At 45.0% G+C, this 26,119-nt stretch overlaps 1 protein-coding gene across 1 annotated transcript; it reads left to right on the forward strand.

Moving 5' to 3' along the window:
• The first annotated feature begins 2,648 nt into the window (after positions 1–2,648).
• On the forward strand, positions 2,649–21,496 carry LOC115083750 (oocyte zinc finger protein XlCOF6-like). The gene is made up of 3 exons (XM_029587746.1): positions 2,649–2,822; positions 10,435–10,561; positions 18,680–21,496. Exons 1-3 carry the CDS (start codon positions 2,670–2,672, stop codon positions 20,521–20,523), a joined length of 2,124 nt encoding a protein of 707 aa, XP_029443606.1. The 5' UTR covers positions 2,649–2,669; the 3' UTR covers positions 20,524–21,496.
• The last annotated feature ends 4,623 nt before the right edge of the window (positions 21,497–26,119 follow it).

Raw genomic sequence — 26,119 nt, forward strand, 5'->3', positions numbered from 1 at the left:
CTAATAATGGATGCAGAGCAGAACTAGGACACTGCCCCTTACTACTCGCCATACAAAGAAGTATATTCAAATTCTAGTGTTGCCTCAATAAGTGACACACGTTCCCTTATCTAGGCAGTGCACGATGCAGTTAAAAAAAAAAAAATCCTGGCTCCCGTGTAGCAAACCTGCTATATCAAAACAGAACTAAGAGCCATGATGCACACAGCAGCGCCTTCCTATGAAAAAGGCAATGCCGCATACATTACACCGGGTTCTAGAACACTAATGTGGCTCCTCCCCTTGCATCGATTACCATGTTTTAAGGTTCTGATTGGGAACCGCTGTCATTTGATCAACAAACTCCTCAAACAGCTAGGCGAGGCCTCCATTTACAGCTAATCCAAACCCACAAGGCACCTAAATTGTTTCCATATCAGTGTAAGATCTAAACATGTGCACCCTAGAAGAAAGTTGAGATGGGGGAGATAGGATAAGAGACATTTAAATACCTCCAAGGTATCCGTGCACTGGAGGTGGGTCTCTTTAAACAGAAAGGAGACTCTGGAATGAGGGGGTCCTGAGCTGAAGGTGAAAGGGGGTAGACTAAGGAGTAATCTTAAGGAAACGTGCATGGAACAGCCTCCCACTGCAGGTACTGGCGACGAGGATAGCATCTGAAATCAAGAAAGCATGGGACAAGCAGAGGGGATGTCTGAGGAGGTGGTACGGATTGAACAGCTGTATGGATGGACAGACTCGATAGGCCATATAATCATTTTCTGCCATCATGTTTCTATTTTAGGACAGGCTAGACCAACCTCCAGTTATCTTCATGACATTAAAAATCTTTTCAGGGGCCCCATCTGAACATGAGCACTATGTTCACTTCTGGCATCAGCTGTTTGCAAGATTTAAAAAAATGTGAATCTGATTGGTCCATCAGTGAGTTCCTATATGTTACATCTCCTCAAGCCCTGAAAGTGAACCTGTGTAAGGTTGAATCATTTGTTAAGTAGTCCCCTGGCATAGACATCAAACGTATCCAAAGAGTTCTGGGTTTATCAATGGCTTCTGACTGATGGCCTTTTTGAAAAAAACAAAACAAGTAAGCCTTAATTGGACATCGGCAGTCCAAAAATCCTTTGATTTGTTCACATCAAGCTCTGTATCTGGAAAGGTAAATTCATAGTTACAGAAATAGACCACATGGCCTGTCTAATCTACCCATCCACACAACTGCTCAGCTCTAGAGATCCCCTGTGTTTATTCCCCTGCTTTCTTGAATTCAGAAGCATCCACCACCTCCACTGGAAGACTGCACCTTGCATCCACCACCCTCTCTGTAAAGAAATATTTCCTTAGATCACTCCTGAGTCTATTCCCTTTCACCCTCGTTCTAGTGCCTCCTTTCCATTGAAAGAGGCTCGCCTTCAGTGCATGGAAACCTTTGAGTTATGTGAATGTCTACAACATCTAGCCCATTTTTCCTCCAGGGGGGATTTAGGATAGGGGAAGGGGGATCAGGCTAGGGGGCTGAGAACTGGCCCAGGAGAGGTGCTGGGCGCGGGTTAGGAAAGCGGGCGCTCAACACTGAGTGCTCGTTTTCCGCGCTGATTTATTGCATCTGGCTCAGTGTAAAGCTCCCCCCCCTCCCCATTCTCTCCCCTTGTAAAACTGCATCAAGCGCAGCCTCCTCGTGTCTCTCTCCCACATTCTCCTTTTGCCTCCTCCCCCTTGCACTCTCCCTCCCGTCTCCCCCTTCCTCTCTACTCAGTGTAAAGCTCCTCCCATCCCGTGAGATGTCATCATTCTGTGCCTACAGTGTAAAGCTCCTCCTACCCACGTGTGATGTCATAGAAATGACGGCAGAAGAAGACCAAACGGCCCATCCAGTCTGCCCAGCAATCTACGCACTTTATCCATTTTTATTTCCCTTTTTCTCTCTCCCACCTGTTACTATTGGCTTCCAGTACCCTCCAGCCCTAATTCCCCTCCACCCCACCACCAATTTAGAGAGCAGCGCCGTATCTGCATCCAAGTGACATCCAGCTCAATTAGGGGTAGCAACCGCTGTAACAAGCAGGCCACACCCCTGCCCCATACTCTTACCCACCCCTGTTTTTTTTGTTTGTTTTGTTGGGGTTTTTTTTGGAGATGGCAGGCCTCCATCCTTCCGCTCCGTGAAGGTGGAACACCAACCACTGGCCACTGGCATCCCGCTCCGTGAATGCCTCTGTGGCTACTGCCTCCTCTTTATTTACGCCCTCTAGACTTGATGGATCCACAGTGTTTATCCCACGCCCCTTTGAAGTCCTTCACAGTTTTGGACTTCACCACTTCCTCCGGAAGGGCATTCCAGGCATCCACCACCCTTTCCGTGAAGAAATACTTCCTGACATTGGTTCTTAGTCTTCCTCCCTGGAGCCTCAGCTCGTGACCCCTGGTTCTGCTGATTTTTTTCTGGCGGAAAAGGTTTGTCGATGTCTTTGGATCGTTAAAGTTTTTCAAGTATCTGAAGGTCTGAATCATATCACCCCTGCTCCTCCTTTCCTCCAGGGTGTACATATTCAGATTCTTCAATCTCTCCTCTCTCTCTCATCAGTCTGTGCTCAATGCAAAGCTCCTCCCCCCCCCCCCGTATGATGTCATCAGTCTGTGCTCTCGGTGTAAAGCTGCTGTCAGCCCATATGATGTCTGCTCCCAGCCGTGGGTGCTGTATCTCCGCAAGCCTCGGTCATTGCGAGGGAGCGAGGGAAGCAGAGCCTGAAGACAGAGAAGGGAGAGAGCCTGCAGCTTCCTCCTCCCCAGGAGAGAGCATGGCCGAGGCAGAGCCTGCACAGGTAGGGACAGCTTTCCCTCCAGGGCTGGGAGAGGGGAATTCACAAGGAAGATTATTCCAGTACCCTGCAGGAGGGGATCGGGCAATTTTTAAGCAGCTTTGCCTGCATTTATGCTCAGGGAGGAAATGTTTTTGCAGGGTTTAGCGGCTCCTCTATGATTTGAATTTGCTTTCTATGCTTCAGACTATTAGATATTTACCAGCAACTGTACCCGTTCTACGCCCGGGCGGCGAAGCCTTTTTATTGGCACATCTGCTCTTGTTTTCAGCAGAGTTTCCCTAGAAATTCACTGTAAGAGTGTTCCTTCCACATACACACACCCTCATACAGGCTCCCTCACTCTCTGGCACACACACACACACCCCTCAAATAGGCTCCCTCTCTGAAACCTACACTCAAGCATCTTGTGCACTCCCCCTCTTACCAACCAAGCTGTCTCTTGCACTCCCCCACACCCCCTCTCCTCTCTCACATATACACGTTCTCTCTCACCGGCATCCCCCTCCCCTCATATAGGCTCCCTCTCTCTGAAACCCACACTCAAGCATCCCCCCACCCACCCTCTCTTACCTCCCATGCTCTCTCTCACACCCTCCCCACCCCCTCTCACCAACCATGCTCTCTGTCACACACCCCCTCTCTCACACATTCTCTCTCACCGGCATCCCTCCCCCCATGCTCTCTCTCACACCCTCCCCACCCCCTCTCACCAACCATGCTCTCTGTCACACACACACCCCCCTCTCACACATTCTCTCTCACCGGCATCCCTCCCCCCATGCTCTCTCTCACACCCTCCCCATCCCCTCTGACCAATCATGCTCTGTCACACCCCCTCTCTCACACACACATCTCCCCTCATATAGGCTCCCTCTCTGAAACCTACACTCAAGCATCTTGTGCACTCCCCCTCTTACCAACCAAGCTGTCTCTCGCACTCCCCCACACCCCCTCTCCTCTCTCACATATACACGTTCTCTCTCACCGGCATCCCCCTCCCCTCATATAGGCTCCCTCTCTCTGAAACCCACACTCAAGCATCCACCCACCCACCCTCTCTTACCTCCCATGCTCTCTCTCACATCCTCCTCACCCCCTCTCACCAACCAAGCTCTCTGTCACCCCCCCCCCCTCACATACACATTCTCTCTCACCAGCATCCCCCGTCCATGCTCTCACACCTCTCCACTCTCCTCTTACCAACCATGCTCTCTGTCACCCAGTCTCTCACACACACACATTCTCTGTTACCGGCATCCCCCCCCCCATGCTTTCTCTTGCTCTCTCCCACCCTCCCCTCCCTGACACACATTCTCTGTCACCGGCATGCTGCGGGCCTTGCGCGCCGTTCGCGGTGAAGTTGATGGCCCAGCGCGCCATTCACGGCACACGGGGGCCTTTCATTTCTGCCTTGAGCATAATATAGCAGTGGAGACCCCGGCATGCTGCGAAGATGAAGGCCCGGACGCGCCGATCACGGCACACGGGGGCCTTCCCTTTTCGCCGCGAGGGGCGCACCAGGCCTTCATCTTCGCCGCGAATGGAGCGTGTGCCGCGGGACGCGCTCCGTTCGCAGCATGCCGGGGTCTCCTCAGCTATTTTCATCCTGTCCCGCGATGGCCACTGCAGAATTCCTCCCGGAGTACCTCTTGTACCTGCTGTTGCAGCGTGTTTCAGCCTCCAAGGCTTCCAGGGAGCTGCCTGCGCCCCAAGCCCAATATATTAGAGCGCCATCTATCTGCGGGCTGCGAAACATTCGCGAGCATTGACGGACACACAAGCCCGATTATATTATGGATTTATTTTTAAGAATTTATAGCCTGCACACATTCAGTAATATTTGCAGCGGGGTGCAAGGCAAACCCCACGCAATAATAAAACATGAAAACAAGATTAACCCTCACTAACATAAGAGCTTCACCTGCATGTTGTAATGCTGCATGAGGAAACCACAATAAGTCCTGAGTGCTGAATACTAGCAACTAATTTTAGCCCTAAGGGTCCAGTTCTAATGCCTGCTTAAACAGGAAAGTTTTGAGCGCTTTTTAAATGACTTTCTTGAGGTTCTAGACTATATTTGCTCAGGTAGAGTAGTACAAAATAGCAGGTCTGCAACGGAAAAGGCTTGATCACAAGTTTCTTGGAGGTGGGCCAGTCGCCGGGGTGGGGGTACTTCTAATTAGCTTTGCTGGGCTGATCTCAGAGTGTACTTGATTGTAAATATGCAGTGTTCAATTAATCCAAGGTGCAGAAACATTCCTTAAAAGCTTATCCAAAAGTTCATAGCGGAAAGGCTAAATTAATTCTTTATTTCAGTCTTTCCTGTGGAGGATGTTGGGGACATATACACACTGAAACTATTCTTTGTAGATGATTTCTTGGTGAAACTGAAATAAATCAGTGTGAATTTGAAGAGGTGCTGGAGCAAACTGACTAAATGGTAATGAATCACCAGGACCTGATAGTATTCACCCCAGTGGTCAGATATGGAATTGCAGACTTGTTACTGTAATCTATAATTCAAAAGATCCTCTCTAACTGAGGACTGGATGGTAGCCAATGTAACGCTGATGTTCAAAAACGGCTCCCGGAGTGACTCTAGTAACTGTGGACTGGTGAGCCTGCCACTGCTGGGTGAAATGGTGGCTGCTGTTGCTAAGAATAAAATGGCTAAACATATGGATAAACATGGGGGAGAGCTAGCATGGATTCAGCAAAGGGAGGTCTTGCCGTACTAATGTGTTAGAATTCTTTGAAGGGGAGCATGGGCATGAAGACATAGCTGAGCCAGTTGACAGTGTATTTGGATTTTCAGAAGGTGTTTGGTAAAGTCCTTCATGAGAGATTCTGCAGAAACTAAAATGTCATAAAATAGGAAGTGAGGTCCTGCTATGGATTGGAAACTTGTGCAAAGAGGAAATGCAGATAAGGGGAAGGTCAGAGAAACTGTAAAGAATGGTGGACTGGGGTACAATTAATGCTGCTGTTGAGTGGGGAGAGAGAAGGTATTGAAGCTTAAAACACATAGAAACATAGAAATGACGGCAGAAGAAAACCAAACGGTCCATCCAGTCTGCCCAGCAAGCTTTTGCACTTTTTTTTTCTCTTACTTATCTGTTACTCTTGGCCCTTAGTAACCTATTTGGTCCTATTTCCCTTCCACCCCTGCCATTAATGTAGAGAGCAGTGTTGGAACTGCATCCAAGTGAAATATCTAGCTTAATTAGTTAGGGGAAGTAACCGCCGTAATAAGCAAGCTACACCCTTGCTTATCTGTTTACTCAGACTATGTAATTCAGTCCTTGTTGGTTGTTGCCTGAATATAGATCCACCTTTCTTCATTCCCCCCTGCTGTTGAAGCAGAGAGCTATGCTGGATATGCGTGAAGTGTCAAACTTTCTCCCTTGTGGGTAAAACGGGAAGGGTTCTTGGTAACAAATGTGGTTGACTGGGCTGTCAAGGTTATCTTTGTCTTGGGACCCTTAGTTATGTAAAATGTTTGGACAGCTAATGTACTATCGCTATATTTGTATGCTTGAAAAACTCAATAAAGAAGGCTGGGGAAAAAAAAGAGAAAACGCAGAGTAGGACTAAATGGTCAGTTTTCCCAGCAATAAGAAAATAGTGGAATGCTTCAGGGATCTGTACTAGAACTGGTATTGTTTTAACATATTCATAAATGATCTGGAAAACAGAGCAGTGAGTCAGATGATCACAGTTGGAGATGACAAAAAGCTAGCAGAATTTTAGAAATTAGGGAAGGAATGGAGAACAAAACAGAGAATATCATCATGCCTCTGTATTGCTCCATCTCATCTTGAGCACTGTGTGCAGTTCTGGTTGCCCCCATCTCAAAAAGGATATAGCAGAATTAGAAACTGTGCAGAGGAGGGTGACAGAAATGACCACAGCATTGCAACAGCTTCCTAATGAAGGAAGGCTGAGCAGGTAGGGGCTCTTCAGACTGGAGAAGAGAAGATTGAGAGGGGAGATGATAGAGGGTTTATAAAATTGAGTGGGGTAGAAAAGAAAAACAGGGAATGATTACTTACACTTTCAGGTGGTGCTAAGACTAGGGGTCATTCCATGAAACTAACAGCCAATATAAGACAAAGTGGTGCAAGTATTTTTTTTCATTCAACACACAATTAAGCCATGGAATTTGTTGCTGGAGGGATGTGGTCAAGGCATCTAGCACAGATGAGTTTTTAGAAAGGGTTTGGACAGGTTGCTGGAAGAAAAGTCCATAAACCATTGTTAGCCAGGTAGATTTGGGGAAAGCCAGTGCCTGTCCCTGTAAGTGGGCCTCAACAAACGAATCTTCTCTTGGGCTCTTCCGGATACTTCCTGATTGGCCAGTGTCAGAAACAGGATGCTGGCCGTGATGGATATTTCACCAAGCACGGCACTTCTAATGTTCTTAATACTATTTTATTTATTTATCTTGATTGCTCATGGCTCAAAGGCCAAGCAGCACACCCTGACCCTGGTTGTCATGTCCCTGCCCCCACCCACCTATCTGGTGAGTGAGCTCTGATGAAAACACAGGTTTTATTGAGGGGAAAAAGGGAGGGGAGCACTTAGGGTAGGGAGAAAGCAGAGAGGAGAACAGAGGCAAGTCCAAAGCAAGAGAAAAAAAGAAAGAGATTGAGCCAGAAAATCAAGGCAGAGGCATCAAATGTTGGAGTCTCTCTTATAGTGTCTCACTAGCAGTGAAAGTCCAACCGGATACTCCAGACACTCCTTAGCTGCCTCAAAGGTGGGTGCAGGCCCTTCATAGGAGCGTAGCCTCTTGCCCAGCAGGAAGAGGGAATGGAAATTTCCACTGAGTTCATAATGGCACTGCATTAGGTAATATTGCCATAAGGGGGACAGAAAGGGGCAAGGAGCAGGGCATCCTCCGTGAAAACGGCCCAAAAAAGAAACTTAAAAAAAAAAAAAAAAGAAACTTAAAAAGAAAAAAAAAAAAAAAAAGAAACTTAAAAAAAAAAAAAGAAACTTAAAACATGGCTCTTTCAGCAAGCCTACTCCATCTCACCCCCTATTACATAAAACCCCCCTATGAATGTTATACTGATATCTTGGTATGAACGCCTTTATGTCTGCTGATTTTGTACTTTGCACTATCATGTATATAGTTATAGTTATATTCCATAGCATCTACCCATTGATGCCTGTTATATGTAAGGGCTCCTCCCAAAAATTTATTTATATGTTGCCTAGTTCATCATATTATATTATGTTATCTGTTATATGTTATATGTACGGGCACTGCCCAATGGTTTTTTGTTCACTGTGAACCGATACGATGTGCGAACGGATATCGGTATAAAAGAAATGTTAAATAAATAAAATAAATAAATAAGGTCCTGGCAGCCTGGGAGGATTGGATGGGTGGTAAGGAAGATGCCACGGGGGAAGAAGAAGAGGATGCAGTGGGTAGGCTGATAGGTGGTTATTTTGTCAGAGAATACACAGCACGTTTATAAGTATAGAAGTTTTACTTATAATTCTGAGAATAAGCAATAAAAACATACAAGATTAGATTTTGCATTAAGAATATGTACAAAGATACTTACCCTTACAGTTTCCAGTGTGAGTCTTGTATATCTTAGAAAGTCAGAAACACAGCACTGGAGATCAGGAACAGTTCATCAGTCACTTCATTAATCATTGTTATGTCCAACAAGTTTTTCCTTTTGATCTGTTCTTTCTCTGATCTAATTAGTCTGACTTGACTTTGGTCTTTTATGTTAATTTTCTGGACGTATGTCCCAGTGTCTTCTCTGGGTTACTCCCATATGTTCTTGCCATCTGCTGAGGCCTCATATCAGCAACAGTTAGGTGTGGTCAGGTTACTGATGTCCTGTTTTTCCATAATATCTGCCCAGTTAGCCTCATCAGTAACTGTTTGTTAATATAGCCGATCTCATGACTCGTGTCTTGTTACAAGTAAGCTAAGAAAAATGGCATATGTATTCTCAGAACTTATACGTTTTATTTCAATATTCGTGACTATCTTTGTTCTACTAATTTCTATCCTGTTATAAAGTTCTTTACATTAACTAAATAACTCAAATAATGTTTCTGCACTCCACCCACCAGATCTTGGAACAAAGCAGTCACTAATAATAGTTGTTTATATGTACTTCTACCTTGCGCAGGTGAAGGGTAAGTACACTAGTCATAATAGCTTTCACAATGCATATCAAAATAGCAATTCCAAGTATACTAGCAAAGCTAATGCACACATAAGTCAGTATTTTCTTTTCCCATACCTTAATGTGTTCCCATCACACATGCATACGGATAGCCGAATCGGGTTCTTTGGCTTATTCTGGGGGAGGATTATAATTTTCAATTAACCATTTAGCGCTGTTTAGTATCCTTGGGATATGATCGATAATCTGTGTGCAACACTGGGCACAGAGTTCATTATTTAATACTTGGCAAACACCCCCTTTTTGTGCTAGGGATTTAAATCTAAATCCATATAATAATTATCCATGGCATAATGACAAGTCTCAGCTACCTGATGTGCTAGAGCACGGAGATGATCCTGGGTAGCGTTCTTAAGGGTTTCTGTTAGGGTTTATAAGCACAGAACAGCAGTGGAGAGAAGGCCAATAGCATGTGTGCTGGAAAATGGGAACCATGCGGACCCCATCAGTCTATGGCGTTCTTCAGTAGTAATAGGTGTGTATTATAAGGCATTCTGACTGTCCTGATTGGAGAAATCCAGGCAGGGGAGGTCCAAGATTTGCCATTTACGACGGGAATGCTTGTGTTGGGGAAAAGTGGAAATAGGCAAATAAGCAGACACATGGGTACATTTTCCAGGTCCGTCAACAGGGAGAGTAGCTTGAATTTATATCCTCTTGACAAGAGAAATACGGTTGGGATGGGAAATGGGCCATAAGGACTGGAAGTCAAGAATAATTGTCTTAATAATAAACCATTCTTCCCACAAATGTGAGCGTGAGGCATTGTTACAGGATGGGAGTTTAGTATGAGTCGCTGAGGCCGTCTCTGTAAGTACCCGGTACCGCTGGAATATCTGGTTACGATATTGCTCAGCACCAGTAAAAATATTCGTAGTCGCAGCTTGCCATGAGGATGATGAAGTATTCCTCCCACATTTGGGAGGGAAAACACAATCCATCGTTCATCTCTAAAGTAATCAGAGATATTACTCGAGGTCACTCTGGTAACATTACATGAAATGGAGGGGTTTCCCAAATGAGGCCATGACACGCCAGGCATAAACGCACATGCGCACACATACACAAACAGGTTATAGACTCTTCTCCAGGAAATTGTCCAAATGTTTTTTAAACCCAGGTGTCCAATATATGAGCCTGTATTTTATTGGAAGACATGAAAGGAGAAATATAAAACATTCACATATTCAACAGATTTTAAAATTTCTCTACTTACCAGCAGTGGTGACAACCAAAACTGCACCACAATGAAAGGCTGCTTGGGACAGATATAGAGGGCAGTGCTCCTTGGGTTTAACATTCCAAATGATGCCCATGGTTCTCTCCAAATGTTAACATAAGATCCTTTTTACTATCAGTGGGTGCTGAGCAGGTCCCTCTTCCTGTTCCAGGTCCCTGTAACCTTTGAGGACGTCGCTGTCTATTTCTCTGAGGACGAGTGGGAGATGTTGGAAGAATGGCAGAAGGAGCTTTACAAGGAGACCATGCAGGAGAATTATGAAACTCTGGCATCGCTGGGTAAAGATGAATTTTTCTTCCATTATGAGAAGTTGTGCACTGAAATGTTCTGAAGGCCTTCAGTGTGGGAGGAACTGGAAATTTAGCTGCAGTGTTCCCAGTCTCTTACACACAAACATCCCGTGGGTCTTTCACAAAGCATCATCTGTTTCTTCCATTCTGATTCTCTTCTTCCTTTGGGTGTTACTGGTGGAAACCTCCTCCTTCAGAGTTTCTAGGCTCAGTGTGGCTATGATGTGATGGGGCTGTTTCAGATGTTTCTCCCACAGATGCTGCTTATTATGATCTTAGACTTTGGATGTGAAGAGGGAGAGAGAGAGAAAGGGATTGGGAGATGGAGTGGGGAGAGAAAAGGAGGTGGGAGGGAGAGAATCTGGCAGAGAGGGGATATCTTGAGGCTGAAAGAGATGCATGGAGAGAGAAGGAAAAGGAGAGAGAGGCAGGGTTCAGGGTCCCCAGGGATGGGGGAGGGGAGAGGGAGTCATTAGGGCTCATGATTGCAGGGCTCAGGAGGGATTCCTCATCCATTGCTGTTGGGCTGAGGGCTGAGGCTGCAGTGACTGAACTAAAGCAAGCTGGGAGGGATATAAACATAGAAGAAACATTTCTGGGTGGTTCTGAGTGAAGGCTCCTGTGCCAGATCCCATCCCTGGTTGTGACAGAGCTGGAAGCACAAAGGATATTTATGGATAGTGGAAGTTACCCAATAAGTTAAAAAAAAAAAGAAGCAAAGAATAAGAGACAACAATGTGCAACTGATTAAGTATTAATAAACACCCAATGATTAACTTGCACATAACACACAATGCAGTGGAACAGTCTGAGACATTTTCAGGTGTCGTCCATCTGGATTAGCCATCATCAGGATTATAAGACGTTGCCTATAGATCCTCCATGGTGTTGTCAAGCTGGTCATGGACTGATGGGGCTCAGTGTTGGGGCAGATGGGTGCAGCTTTCACATGAGGCCTTCCTGAATCACTCCACCAGTCTCCTCTGCTTCATACTAAGGGGTTTCTCTTTTACCAGCTTACCCTGTAGCCTGAGAATTTCATGATTTCCTGCTGAGTAATAAAAGATTTCTGCTGCAGAAATTGATAAAAGAAAAAAAAAAACCATACAGCCTGTCCATCCATACAAATGCTCAACAGTCCCCACCACTCCCTCAGAGATTCCCTGTGCTTATCCCATGCTTTCTCGAATTCAGATACCATCCTTGTGTCCACCACCCCCACTGGGAAGCTGTTCTAGGCATTTGCCACCCTTTGTGTAAAGAAATATTTCTTTAAATTACTCCTGAATCTACTCCCTTTCATCCTCACTCCCATGACCGCTTGTTCCAGACCCTCCTCTCCTGTGCAGCTGTGTCGTGTGCAGTCTGCCTGGTTTCCTCCATCCAGCTCAGCTGGTCCCGCCCACTCAGTGACATCATAAGAGGGGGACAAGATAAGTCCCGGGCTGATGCTGGAGGCACCATGTGCCAGAGCACGCGCACACGAAGGAACACGACACAGAGCGGCTTCTTTGAGCATCTTCCTTGCGTTTTTTCGTCTTTGGTGCGGCGAGTATTTTTAATTCTCAATGTCGGACGTTAAGCTGTTTAAACTCAGCCTGGTTTGTAGCCGTTGATTTGGTCAGTGAGCAAAGGTTTGACTGGTGCATATGTATTCTTCGTGCATTGCTAGCAGATGCATGATGGTATTTCAGTTTTGGCCATCCTTTTTTCACTTGGGGGAGATACAGGAGATTATGTTCTGTTAGGCAGCCTAGATTATAGTTGATCATGCCACTGTTTGCCTCTTACCTGTGAGTCTCATGAATTTACATATTTTGTTTAACGAATTCCAGGTCAGTTAGGAATAAAATCTATCAGATATCTGGTTTCCTAGTATCAAATTCCACTGAGAGTTTTGGGGAAATCACAAACTGACCTAGTTGACTTGAATTAATTATGTTCATCATATTAAACGCTTTTTTCTTAAGTTATGTCATAGTAATAAGCTATTAGATCTTCATTGGCTGCATCCCTGAAGCAATTAGTCATAGATATTGATGCACAATACGAATGCCTGCTGATATCTGGATCTGCCTAGTCACTTGGTATTGTGCTATTGTCCAAAACTACCACTACCAAACCTGAAGCCTGTCACCTGCTCAATTAGAAAAATCCAAAAGCAGCGGAAGAACAGTGACTAAATTAATTCTCATCTCCTCAGACGATTATTAATACTGAAAATCAGGGTATTGCAAATCCAATTTAAATATTTCAAACTGGTATTGTACAAAATAAATTCTGTTATCATCATACAAGATGATTGATTGTCATGTATGCCATCTAAATCTGGCTATTTATCACCAGCTCTAATCATATACCAGCATGTCAAACCGCTTCTACAGCCCTCACTTGTGCTCAGTCTCATAAAGCAGTTTGATAGTTTTTTAATTTTTACCTTGCAATAAAAACTTTGTAAAGAGCACATCTTCAAAACGGCATATAGCGGCCTCTCTAGTTGCAATATCACTCCAGCGTGGCTGTTCTGTACTTCTCTATCTTTATCGCCTCCAATATCATGTCCTCCATGGCAGCTTACATCAATCGGCAGGGAAGAACTAAGAGCCAGCAAGTGTCACAGGAGATAGACCAGCTTTTGGAATGGGCAGAAGTGCATGTTAAGGAGATCTCAGCCTCGCACATTGCAGGAAAGGACAATGTAAGAGCAGACTTTCTCAGCAGGGAGAGTCTGGACCCAGGAGAATGGGTATTATCGGACGAGGCATTTCAGCTGATGGTGGATTGCTGGGGCCTTCCCTCTCTAGACCTCCTGGCGACTGCTCGCAATGCGAAGGTTCCTCGATTCTTCAGTCGCAGGAGAGATCCGAAGTCCTTGGTTATCGATGCTCTCATGCAGGTCTGGCTGGAGGACAAGCTGCTGTATGCCTTTCCCCTCGTGGCCCATGTTGGGCAGAATAGTTTGGAGGGTCGAAGGTCACAGGGAGATAGTGCTTTTGGTGGCACCAAATTGGCCCAGGAGACCTTGATATGCAGATCTGCGAAGGCTCCTGGTAGACTCTGCTTTGCGGCGCGCAGGAATCTGTTGCAGCAGGGGCCTGTTCTTCACAAAGATCTGACTCTGTTATGTCTTATGCTATGGCCCTTGAGAAGGCTCACTTGCTGAAGCGTGGATATTCTACTGCAGTGATTGCCACCTTGCTTCGAGCACAAAAGTTCTCCACTTCTTTAGCCTATGTGCAGGTTTGGCGAGTGTTTGAGGCTTTGTAAAAGGTGGCTGATTGGTAGGTTCTGTGTCACAGAATACACAACACACTTATTTACAAGTATAGAAGCTTACTTATAAGTCTGAGAATAAACAATAAAAGTATACAAGATTAGAGTTTGCATTAAGGAATGTATACAAATATACTTCCCCTCACAGTTTCCAATGTGAGTCTGATATATCTTTGTAAAGACAGAAACACAGCACTGAGAACCCAGGAACAGTTCATCAGGCATTTCATTAACTACTCTAATGTCCAAAAGCTTTTCCTCTGAGCTGTTCTTTCTCTGATTTCAAACAGTTTGTCTCATGATGCCCTTTTTAAGTTAATTCTTCTGATCTTTGCTCTAGTTTCTTCTCTGGGCTTCTCCCATGTGTTCTTGAGGCTCCAACTGTCTGTCTTTGTCACATCAGCAAATGGTTAAGTGTGGCCAAAGTTGCTACTATCCTGTTTTCCTCTGATATCTGCAGTTAGCCTCCTGAGTAACTGCTTTTTAATATATCTGATCTGACTTGCTTCTTGTTACAAGCAGGCTAAGAAAAATGGCGTATTTATTCTCAGAACTTATAGGCCTTATATCAAATAATTACGCTAGTAATATCAGTGATTCTCTGCTTCACTGATTTCTATCACAGTACAAAATTCTTCATGTAAACTAAATAGCTCCCTAAAATAATTTCCCACAAGCTTTGTGTGAAGATCGAGGAGTGCTTCCTCGCTCAGTTAAGATTCCACTCATTTTGGAATTTTTGCAGGATGGCTTGAATAAAGGGTACAGGTAGCAGCTCTTGCCTGTTTCAGGGGCCAGGTGAATGGTGAATCCTTATCAGCTCATCCAGATGTGGCCCCTTTCTTGAGGGGGAGTGAAACATCTTTTTCCTCCCTTGTGGTTACCGGTGCCCTTGTGAAGTCTTAATCTGGTTTTGGATTTCTTGGCGGGCCCTATGTTTTGACCATTGCATAGTCTTTCCTTGCACTTACTGATCTTGAAAACAGTGTTTCTGGTGGTGAAATGTTCTGCGCATCGAATTTCTGAGCTGCAGGCCTCGTCTTGCTGGGAGTCATTTCTTCGGGTGACTCCAGGGGCGATAGAGCTGCCTACTGTTTCTTCTTTTTTGCCTAAAGTTGTCTCAGGTTTTCACTTGAGTCAGTCCATTTCCCTGCCGTCTCTGGATAGGGAAAGAGATGCAGAGGAATATTCCATATTGTGTTCCTTGGATGTCTAGAGACATGTCATGAGGTATCTGGAGGTTTCTAAATCTTTCCATAAGACGGATCGCCTGCTTCTCCTTCATGGTGGAAGTAAACAGGGCAAACCGGCTTCGTGGGCTACAATAGCTCGCTGGATTAAGGAGGTGGTCATGGCTGCTTATGTGGCTGCTGAGAAGCCGTTGCCTACTCAGGTTAGGGTTCATTCCACTAGGGGTCAGGCAGTTAGATTGTTGTCTCCCATCAACATTTGCTGGGCTGCGACGTGGTCCTCCTTCCACACCTTTTCCAGGTATTATCACCTGGATGTGCAGGCCCGGGAGGACGCAGCCTTTGCATGTGTGGTTTTGACAGGACCGTGGGCAGCCTCCCGCCCTATTCAGGAGTAGCTTGGGTACATCCCACTGGTCCTGAATCCATCTGTCTGGGTGCTAGGAAATGAGAAATTACTACTTACTTGATAAGTTCCTTTTCCTTAATCCAGACAGATGGATTCAGCTTCCTGCCCTTGGCTGCTGAATGATTGTGTTATTGTGCTCCTGCGTGGCTACGTGTTCCAGGGGTTACTGGTGTTAATCCAGTCCCTAGATTAGGTTCATACATTCATTGCCTGAGTTCAGTATTTCCTGTTGGTTGAGTACTGAAATGTTTATCTGTTATTAGTCAAGTTTTTGCTGGTCTGTCCACAGTTTGCTTTTGAAGAGAATACTGGCGGGCTGATGTCACTGCAGGGTTATATATTCTGTGACGTCAGTTTGCTTCATCTCCATCTGCTGGTAGAGGTGCATAACCCACTAGTCCTGAATCCATCTGTCTGGATTAAGGAAAAAGAAATTATCGGATACGTAGTAATTTCTCATTACTCTCTCAGATAATAGAGGGACTAGGGAGCATTCCATGAAGTTAGCAAGTAGCTCATTTAAAACAAATCGAAGAAAATTCTTTTTCACTCAGCACATAGTAAAGCTCTGGAATTCATTGCCAGAGGATGTGGTTATGGCAGTGTAACTGAGTTTAAAAAAGATATTGATAAGTTCCTAGATGATAAATCCATAAACTTCTATTAATTAATAAGCAATAGTAGCTTGAGATCTCTTTAATGTTTGGGTACTTGCCAGGTACTTGTGACTTGGATTGGCCACTGTTGGAGACAGGATACTGGGCTTAATGGATCCTTGGTCTGAGCCAGTATGACATATCTTATGTTTTTATGAGATAGGAGGAATTAAACATAGAGGGGCGGATTTTAAAAGCCCTGCGCGCCGGCGCACCTATTTTGCATAGGCCGCCGGCGCGTGTAAAGCCCCGGGACACGCGTAAGTCCCGGGGCTTTCTAAAAGGGGCGGGGAGGGGGAGTTCCCGAAACTACGCGGCATTTCGAGGGCAGGCCCGGGGGCATGGTGCCGGCCCGGGGGCGTGGTCGAAGCCTCCGGACCAGCCCCCGGGTCGGGTGACTGCGCGCCAGCAGCCCGTTGGAGCATGCAGATTTACGTCTGCTTTTAGCAGGCGTAAATCTGCCAACAAAGGTAAGGGGGTGGTTTAGATAGGGCCGGGGGGGTGGGTTAGGTAGGGGAAGGGAGGAGAAGGTGGGGGGAGGACGAAGGAAAGTTCCCTCCGAGGCCGCTCCGAAATTGGAGCGGCCTCGGAGGGAACAGGCAGCGCGCACTGGGCTCGGCGCGCGCAGGTTGCACAAATGTGCACCCCCTTGCGCGCGCCGACCCCGGATTTTATAAGATACGCACGGCTACGCGCGTATCTTATAAAATCCAGCGTACTTTTGTTCGCGCCTGGTGCGCGAACAAAAGTACGCGATTGAGCAATTTTTTAAAATCTACCCCAGAGAGTGTAAAACTGATTTGTCTGAGAAGCTAACTTCATTTCATTTACAGCCTTCATTTGTTAATACACAGAATGATGCTTTTAAGTCTGACATTTTACAGCTAAATAAGTAGTTACAGGGAGGAGAAGTAATTGTTGCATAGGTCTTCTTGAAGCCTTATTTCCAGATAAGAGACCTTCCCACTCTTTACCCAAATGCTGACATCATTTGTAGTCTCCCCCAACACCACAACTCTCTCATGATGAAATGGAAAGTGTTAGGAGACCCATTGCAGTTATAGAAACAACGGTGGTTCCACCTCGCCCATTTTCTCTCAGTCTTTTAGTTCTTCCTCCAGGTACATTCCCATTTTAAGAAAGTCTGTATTTTTGAAATTCAAAACTCATGTCTTTGTGTGACTTCCCTGTATCTTATTTTTGACATCAAACCGTACCATCTGATGATCACTCAAGTGGGCACCTACTCGGACATTAGAGACATTATCCCCATTAGAGAGCACTAGATCGAGTATTACACCCTCATGGGTTCCATCACCATTTGTTTGAGCAGAGCCCCTTGAAGGGCATCCACTATCTCTCTACTACTTGTAGATTGTGCAGAAAGGATACGCCAGTCCACATCTGGCAGACTAATAATCTCCAACAAGTAACACTTCTCCCTTCTTTTCCACCTTTGAATCCAGTCTTCTGTTTGTGTTGGAGGCCTGTAGACCACACCAATGTAAATGGAAGCTGCATCTTTTTTTTTTTAGGACTGTCCATAATGCTGCTTCTCTACTCCATGTCCCTTGCAGTTCAGTTGCATTGATATTGTTTTTGACATAAAGAGCTACTCTTCCCCCTTTTCTGCCCAGGATAGCCGTATCCTAATCATGAGACTCTGTGAACCAGGTCTGTATAACAGCAATGACGTCCAAGTCCACTTCCAACATTAAGGCCTGTAGGTCTGGGATTTTAATGCCTAGACTACGAGCATTTGTGGTCATAGCTTTCCAACTTTTCTTCTTTGTTTTACTGCTCTTCCTAGTCACCTTTTCAGTTTTTTTGAACTGATTGATTTTTTTTCTTCTCCCACTTCCTGTATTTATATAATTAAATGGTTAAAGTTTTCAATTTCATGTTTTAAGATTGTATACATTTCTTTAGAATTCCCACTGTAATTCTTGTCTCCAGTCATTGTCGCTCTCTCCTTTTTCCCCACTCTTTAGCTGTAATATTCCCTCCTGTGCTGGGTTACCTCTTGTGTGTCCCAGGCTCACTCCTCCATCACGACTCTCTTACTGCAGATCACGGGGAAATTTCACACTGTCCATACTAGGACAAAGTCTGCAGCTGCTTTTTACCCTTAGCCCTTGCACCAAGTGCAGGCACTTTTGAAATGGCAAATAATGTACAAAAATCTTAAAATGCCTTTCCTGAATCTAAACTCACCTCCAGGAATGTTTTTGATCAATATGGTTAAAACTCCTCCGCATGTATATTTATACACACGTAGGGAGAGAAATTTTACAGAAAGCCAGTTTGTCTTACCTGGGTAAATGACTTTGAAAATTGTCCTCCACCATCACCAAAGATAGAAAATATTTCTACATCCTGTCCCTATCTTTCCCATGCAAAAGGTAAAGACACAACATTATAGGCCAATGTTAGGTCACAATGCTTTTTAACTTTCACCCCTGTGACCTTTACAGGAGAATAGCAATTACAGAAGAAAAAGTAAATGTTATTGTATTACTGAAATCATTAAACTGTCCTTCTCCTACAGTAATGCCCAATGTTTACTTGTTTTATCTAGAAAATAATGATCCCAGATATGAAAATACAGAGAAACATCACTGGGAGCTCAGTGAGCATCCAGAAGGGAACAAGATGTTATCGGAAAGAGGTGCAAAGGATATGTCTTCCTGTTCTGAATGGGAAAAAAAGTGCAGGAGTCAATCCATCAAAGAAAAGAAGCAAAGAAATTCAACAGAAGACTCTGCTCTGAGTAAGAATAGTGCTAGAATTGCCCCACATACAGTGGAAGCGCAGAGAAACCAAACAGAAGAAAGATGTGCATGTGATGCATGTGGGATATTCCTCAGGGATCCTGTGACTCTGAAATCACAGCAGAGATATCACACTGAAGAGAGACCATCTCCATCTGCAGACTGTGGGAAAACCTTCAGTCAGAAGGGAGAACTACAGGTAGAACTGAAAACATGCACAGGAGCGACACCTATTACATTTTCTGAGTGTGGGAGAGGTTTCAGTAGGAAGCAAGAACTAATGCAACACCAGAAAATCACCAAAGGAGAGAGATTGTGTACAAGTGCAGAGCACGCAAAAAGCTTTATTACTAAAGCAAGTCTCACAAAATACAAGAAAAGCTGCACAGAAGAGAGAGCAATTCCTTCTACTGATGGTGATAAACTCTTCCAACAGAAAGAAAACTTCACAAAGCAACCAAAGTTCTACCCAGGAGAGAGACAAAATTCAAGTAATGAATGCAATAAAAGCTTATGTCGGAAGAAATTTCTTTTGAAACAAATGAAAACTCATACTAATGAAAGACAATTTTCCTGTACTCAGCCTGAAAACCATTTCTGTAGGAAGGCACACCCCCCACAACAGAAAATTCACAAAGGAGAGAGACAATTTACAGTTAACAAATGTAGTAAAAGTTTAATTCAGAAGACAAAACTCTCAAAGCGCCAGAGAATCAACACAGGAGTAAAACCATATACATGTTCTGAGTGTGGTAAAAGCTTTAGTGAAAAGGCAAATCTCTCATGTCACCAGAGAATACACACTGGCATAAAACCATTTAGATGTACTGAGTGTAGTAAAAGCTTCAGTCAAAAGGCAAACCTTACATCCCACCAGAGAATCCACACAGGAGTAAAACCCTTTACATGTTGTGATTGTGGCAAAAGCTTTAGACAAAAGGGAACCCTCACATCTCACCAGAAAATACACACTGGAGTAAAACCATTTAGGTGTACTGTGTGTGGTAAAAGCTTTAGGGAGAATGGAACGCTCAAAAGGCACCAGAAAATTCACAGTGGAATGAAACGATTTACTTGTACTGAGTGTGATAAAAGCTTTTGGGAGAATGGAACTCTCAGAAGACACCTGAAAATACACAGTGCAGAGAAACAATTTACATGTACTGAGTGTGGTAAAAGATTCAGTCGGAAGGCATACCTCACTGACCACCTGAACATCCACACTGGAATGAAACATTTTACATGTACTGAGTGTGGTAAAAGCTTTAGTCAGAAGTCAAATCTCATAGACCACCTGAACATTCACACTGGAATGAAACCATTTACATGTACTGAGTGTGGTAAAAGCTTCAGTCGGAAGGCATACCTTACAGACCACCATAGATCTCACACTGGAGTGAATCCATTTAAATGTACTGAGTGTGATAAACGCTTTAGTCGGAAAGTATACCTTACAATCCACCAGAGAACTCACACAGGAGTGAAACCATTTATCTGTAGAGAGTGTGATAAAAGCTTTAGTCAAAAGTCGCACCTCACATCCCACCAGAGAATCCACACTGGAATTAAACCATTAACGTGTACCGAGTGTGGTAAAAGCTTTAGGGAGAAGGGACCTCTCAGAAGGCACCAGAGAATCCACACTGACTAAAACCATTTTCGTATACTGAGTTTAGTAAAAACTTTAGTTGGAAAGAATAATTCACACACACCCCAGAGAATGAAATAAAATCATTTACATGCATTGAGTATAGTAAAAGTTTCAGTTAGAAGGTAAGTCTCACGGCTCACTAGATAATCCACAGTAATGCAAAACCATTTACATGTCCTGAGTCTGGATCTTTCAAAATTCACTAGATAATTCACACTGAAATGGAATGATTTACATGTACTGAGATGTGGTAAAAACTTAAGCCACATAAAATCTCTTGGAATTCACCAGAGAATCCATACTGGTGTGAAACCAATTACATATCCTGAGTGTGATAAAGATTCACTCGTAAATCATCTCAGAATTAATCAGTGAAACCACTCTTACTTTTTTGTTCTCTCACTTCACTGAGAGAACAAAAAAGTAAGAGCCACCAGAGATTCCACAGAAGAGTGAAAGATGACTTACTGTAAAGGAAAATTAAGAAAAAATTGACAGAAAATTCAAATTTTCCCTGATATCTCAAGGGAGACTCTAGAAAAAGAAGCTTCTTCTCATTCAGGCAGTCCAGGCTCCACCTGTGGATTATGCATCTCCTCCAGCAGATGGAGACGGCGCAAAAGCTGAAGTCACGGATATATAGTCCCCCACCCTGACATCAGCCCACCGGTATTCTCCATCTCCAGCAGCTGGTGGACATGCATTTCCGTACTGGGGATTGTCTATTAAAAAAAAAAAGAAAAGACAGTTAGAAGATGAGACATATTTACATAGCACTGCTTGCCTCCTGAGTTGATACTGTTTGGACCCTCTCTCAGTAGAGAGCCTTCAGTCCGGTGGCGTGGACTTGAAAAAATTATTAGCAGTTGCAAGCAGAGACTTTTTAGCCAGAAACCCGTTCCTGCACTCTGCCAGAGAAGGCTGAGCTCATGTAAAAGCTTTTACTTTATATATTAAAAAAAAAAAAAAAAAAGGAAAGAAGAATAGGAATTCATTAGTGAGGAGATTTCCTACCAGGTTTGTTTTTTTGGCATTCAGCTTCTCCCGCTGACATCTCTGGGGAGTTCTGTGAGGTGTAGAGGCAATTCAGGCATGGCGGGTTGAGCAGCCTTTTTACTAGGCCTCACTCTCAAGCATCTCCTTTTTGGCGCATGGTAGCCCGCAGCGGTTAGATTGTGCGTTTTTTTTTTTAGATTTTATTGTCATCATTTTGGTTCTGCGCGTCTTGTGCATCTACCTCCATGTCACCTTTTGGGGGGGTGTCTGAGTGGTTCTTTTGGACGTACATTCTGTGCAACCAGGTTGGGCGGCCTCCTTTTTGGACGCACATTTTTGCGCCTAGTTTGGGAAAGCGCGTGTACCTAGTGTGTAACTAGTGTGACTAGTTTGGGTGAGCGTATTAAACGCTTGTATCAGGATGCACGGTTTTTTTTGTGCGCCCAGTTTGGGCGTGCTTTTTATGCACCGGTACCTGGACGCATCTTTTGTGCATCTAGCTGGGCCTCTGCCTATGTGCCTGTCTGAGTGTGTTACAACCATGGTGCTGGCGGCAAAGAAGTCTGTGCTTATCCATTTGTGCTACATGCCACATCAGGGCAATACAGCTGGCGCTTTCTACAAACTTGTGTCAGCACTGGCTGGATGCTCATGGGGATTTGCCTCCTTCTGATTTTACCGACTTTATGGTCCAACTCCTCGGTCTGAGGGATGTGGGACTGAAGGCGACATGATGCGGGGGTCCTTTCCTTTGATTCACTGGCCGAGTCTTCAGGGGAGACTCGCTCTCAGAATGTCAGGTTCAGGCCTGTGGGTCCTGGAATGGAGCAGTCTTCCTTTTCCTGGGTGGAATTCTTCCAGGGATTACAGATCTTTCTACAAGGGCAGTTGTTTGAGTTGACAATACCTACTAGTTGAGGTCCGTGCACTCTTGAGTTCTCCTGAGGCTGCTATCACGGTCAAGCGCCGTGGCGCAGCGCAGCCTGACAAGGTTCAAATGCATGTGGTTCAAGATGACACCAATGATAATGGCAGTGGCTCCCCTACTGAGGAAGGGGAGATTCCCCTAGATTGGAGCCACATGGAACTTTTCTCCGTTTCTTTCATAGAGATTAGTTGCCAAACCTGATCTCTCAGACTTTGAAGACCCTTGGAGTTGTGATTCCCTATGATGGATGCTTTGGTGTGTTCTGTCACAAAATGAACCACTATCCCGGTAAAGGGAGATACAGCTCCTACGTATGCTCAGGATAGGAGAATTAAGACTATCCTAAAGCAAGTCTTTGAGGCTGTAGCAATGAACTTGCAAATTGCTTCTTCTTGTGCCCTGATAGCTCGAGCTACCTTCCATCTTTCTAGGGAATCTGGCAGCACTGTTTCAGATAGTCTACCTATGGTAGAACTGGGGACTGCTGCCTTAGCTGATGCGAGCTGTGATCTAGTTCACACAGCGGCCAGAGGAGTTGCTTCTGTTATAGCAGCTAGATGGCAGCTGTGGCTGCGCAACTGGTTAGCAGATGCTATTTCAAAGTCCAGTCTCACCAAGTGCTCTTCAGAGGTTTGCTTTTGTTTGGCAGTGAGTTAGAAAAAATGGCAAATAAATGGGAGGAATCCAAAGACCCTCGCTTGCCACAGGCCATGAAGCCGGTTTCCTGGACTTTTCGGGCAAGTGTTCGCTCTTGAGACTACTGGCATTTTCAACCATATAGGGGAAGTTATTCCCAGAGATTCCGTCCCTTCTGCTGATCTCAGTCCTTTTTCCCCCAAAGGTCTCAAAAGGATGTGGAGTCCCTCGATCTTCTCAATGAAGATTTGCAGGCGCACCTGTTGGTGCAGGAGATAAGTGGGCACCTATCTTGTTTTTATCACAAGTGGGCCCAGATTACTTCAGATCAAAGTGGTTTGGGATGGATATGGTCTAGAATTTATACGCATTTCTCTGGATACTTTTAAGATATCTCCATGCAACTCCCTCTCAGAAGAGGATAGCAGAGGAAGCTACATTGCAAAGGCTGTTGGACCTGAAAGCCGTGATTCTCATTCCCAAATCACAGCAAACTACGGGCCATTATTCCATCTATTTTGTTGTGCCCAAGCAGAAAGGGTCCTTTTGACCAATACTGGATCTCAAGGGTGTCAATCGTCATTTGAGAGTCACTGATTTCAGGATGGAAATAGTGTGCTCTGTCATAATGGCAGTATGAGCAGGGGAATACTTCATGTCTCTGGATCTCACAAAGGCATATCTGCATATTCCCATACGCTGGGAACATCAGCAGTTCCTACGGTTTGCCATTCTGAATTGTCATTACCAGTTTCATGCCTTGCCTTTCGGGCTGGCCACTGCACCTAGGACCTTTTCCAAGGTCATGGTGGTGGTGGTAGTGGTGGCCTTACACAAAGATGGCATTCTGGTTCACCCTTATCTGGATGACTGGTTGATTCAAGCCAAGAGTGTGGAAGAGTGTCTTTGGGCTTCTTGCAAGGTAGTTTCATTACTAGAGGAGCTAGGCTGGGTGGTCAATCTGGCCAAGAGCAATTTGCAGCCAGTTCAGACTCTGGAGTATCTTGGAGTACGCTTCGATATGAAGGAGGATAGAGTATTTCTGCTGGAGACTCAAATCCAAGGATTGGCTGGAGTTCAAACCCTGACAAACACTATTTGCCCAGCTATGTGATTGCCACATTGGAAGTAGTTCCCTTGGTAAGGATGCATATGCAAGCTCTTCAACTCACGGTGCTTTCCTGATGGAACCTGTAGTGAGACTGTTTCTAGAATTGGAGGTGAGGTCTCGGTTGCACTGGTGGTTATAGGTGAGTCATCTCAGGAAAGGAGTTTCTCTGGAGATGCCAGATTGGTCGGTGATCACGACAGATGCATGCCTTCTGGGTTGGGGGGCTCACTGTCAGGAGTTGATGGTTGAAGGTTGCTGGAATGAGAGGAGCGGCAGTGGAGCATCAACAGATTGGAAGCATGGGCAGTTTGGTTAGCATGCTTACGGTTCGCTGAGCATCTAGAGGTTCAGGCGGTCTGAATAATGTTGAACAATATGACCGTGGTGGCTTACATCAATGATCAGGGTGAAACCAAGAGTCAACAGTTGTCACAAGAAATAGATGCACTCATGGTGTGGGCAGAGCAACATCTTCTAGGCATATCTGCCTTTCACATTGCCGGAAAGGCCAATATCAGAGCCAACTTTCTCAACAGGAGAAACATGGACATAGGAGAATGGGAGTTGGCGGACGAAGCCTTTCAGCTCCTTGTGGACTGCTGGTCCGCCCAGACCTAGACCTGTTGAAAACTTTCAACAATGCAAAAGTTCCACACTTTTTTAGTTGCAGGTGGGACCCAAAAGTGCTGGGCATAGATGCTCTTATTCAGGACTGGCTGCGAGGTACCCTGCTATAAGCATTCCCACCCTGGCCTCTGATAGGCAGGATCATCCAGAAGATTGCAAGTCAACCCAACACCATTTTTTAGTGGCTCCATATTGGGCTTGGTGGCCATTGTATGCTGATCTGAAAAGTCTGCTGGTGGACAGTCCCCTCAGGCTACCGTCTCGGAAGGATTTGTTGTGGCAGGGACCCATTCTACACTAGGATCCAGGTCAATTTTGTCTTATGATTTGGCCATTGAAAGGGCTCGGTTGTTGAGGCGGGGTTATTCGCCTCCTGTGATTTCCACCTTTCTTCGGACCAGGACATTTTCTACTTTTCTAGCCTATGTTAGGATTTGGAGAATTTTCGAGGCCTGGTGTTCTGAGCGAGGTTCTCAGCCTCAAGGTGGATATTTCTTTAATTTTTTGAATTCTTTCAGGATGGCTTGTGTAAAGGCTTGGCCCTTAGCACCTTGAAGGTTCAAGTTGCAGCCCTTGCTTGTTCTGGAGGGCCTTTGTCTTCCCTTCCTGATGTGTCCTGTTTCTTGACGAGAGTAAAGCATCGTCACCCCCATTTGTTGCTGCCAGTGCCTTTGTGGGACCTTAATTTGATCCTGGAATTCTTGGCAGGTCTGACCTTTCAGCCGCTGTATGCTCTCTCCTTGCGGCTGCTTACCTTGAAGACAGTTTTTCTGATAGCTATCGGCTCGGCATGTTGGGTCTCCAAGCTGCAGGCTCTTTCTTGCCATGACTCTGGGAGCAGTACAGCTTTGGACGATGCCCTTAATTTTACTAAAAGTGGTTTCGGAGTTTCATTTGAATTGGTCCATTTCCCTGCCTACCTTGGACAGGGACAGAGATGAAAGTGAGTATTGTCTTTGCGTTCCTTGGATGTCAAGCGATATTTGCTGTGGTACATAGAGGTGACTAAATCTATCCAGAAGTCAGATAACCTCCACCATGGAGCACAAACAGGTAAAGTAGGGAGTACCAGCGACGAGGGCAATGATAGGATGTTGGGTTAAAGGAGTCATTACGGCCACCTATGTGGCTGCTGAGGTTGCGTTGCATTCCTCTTTGGGATTAACTTTGGTACATCTCACTGGTAGGGATTGGGCTGCCTGAATGCAGAGGAAGGAGAAATTAACTGTTTTCCTGAATAATTTCCTTTCCTCTAATGAGGGCAGGCCAATCCCTGACCTGCTCTAGGCTGCCGAGGT

The sequence above is a fragment of the Rhinatrema bivittatum genome, chromosome 2 (genome assembly GCF_901001135.1).
Source record: "Rhinatrema bivittatum chromosome 2, aRhiBiv1.1, whole genome shotgun sequence".
Classification (NCBI taxonomy): Eukaryota; Metazoa; Chordata; class Amphibia; order Gymnophiona; family Rhinatrematidae; genus Rhinatrema; species Rhinatrema bivittatum.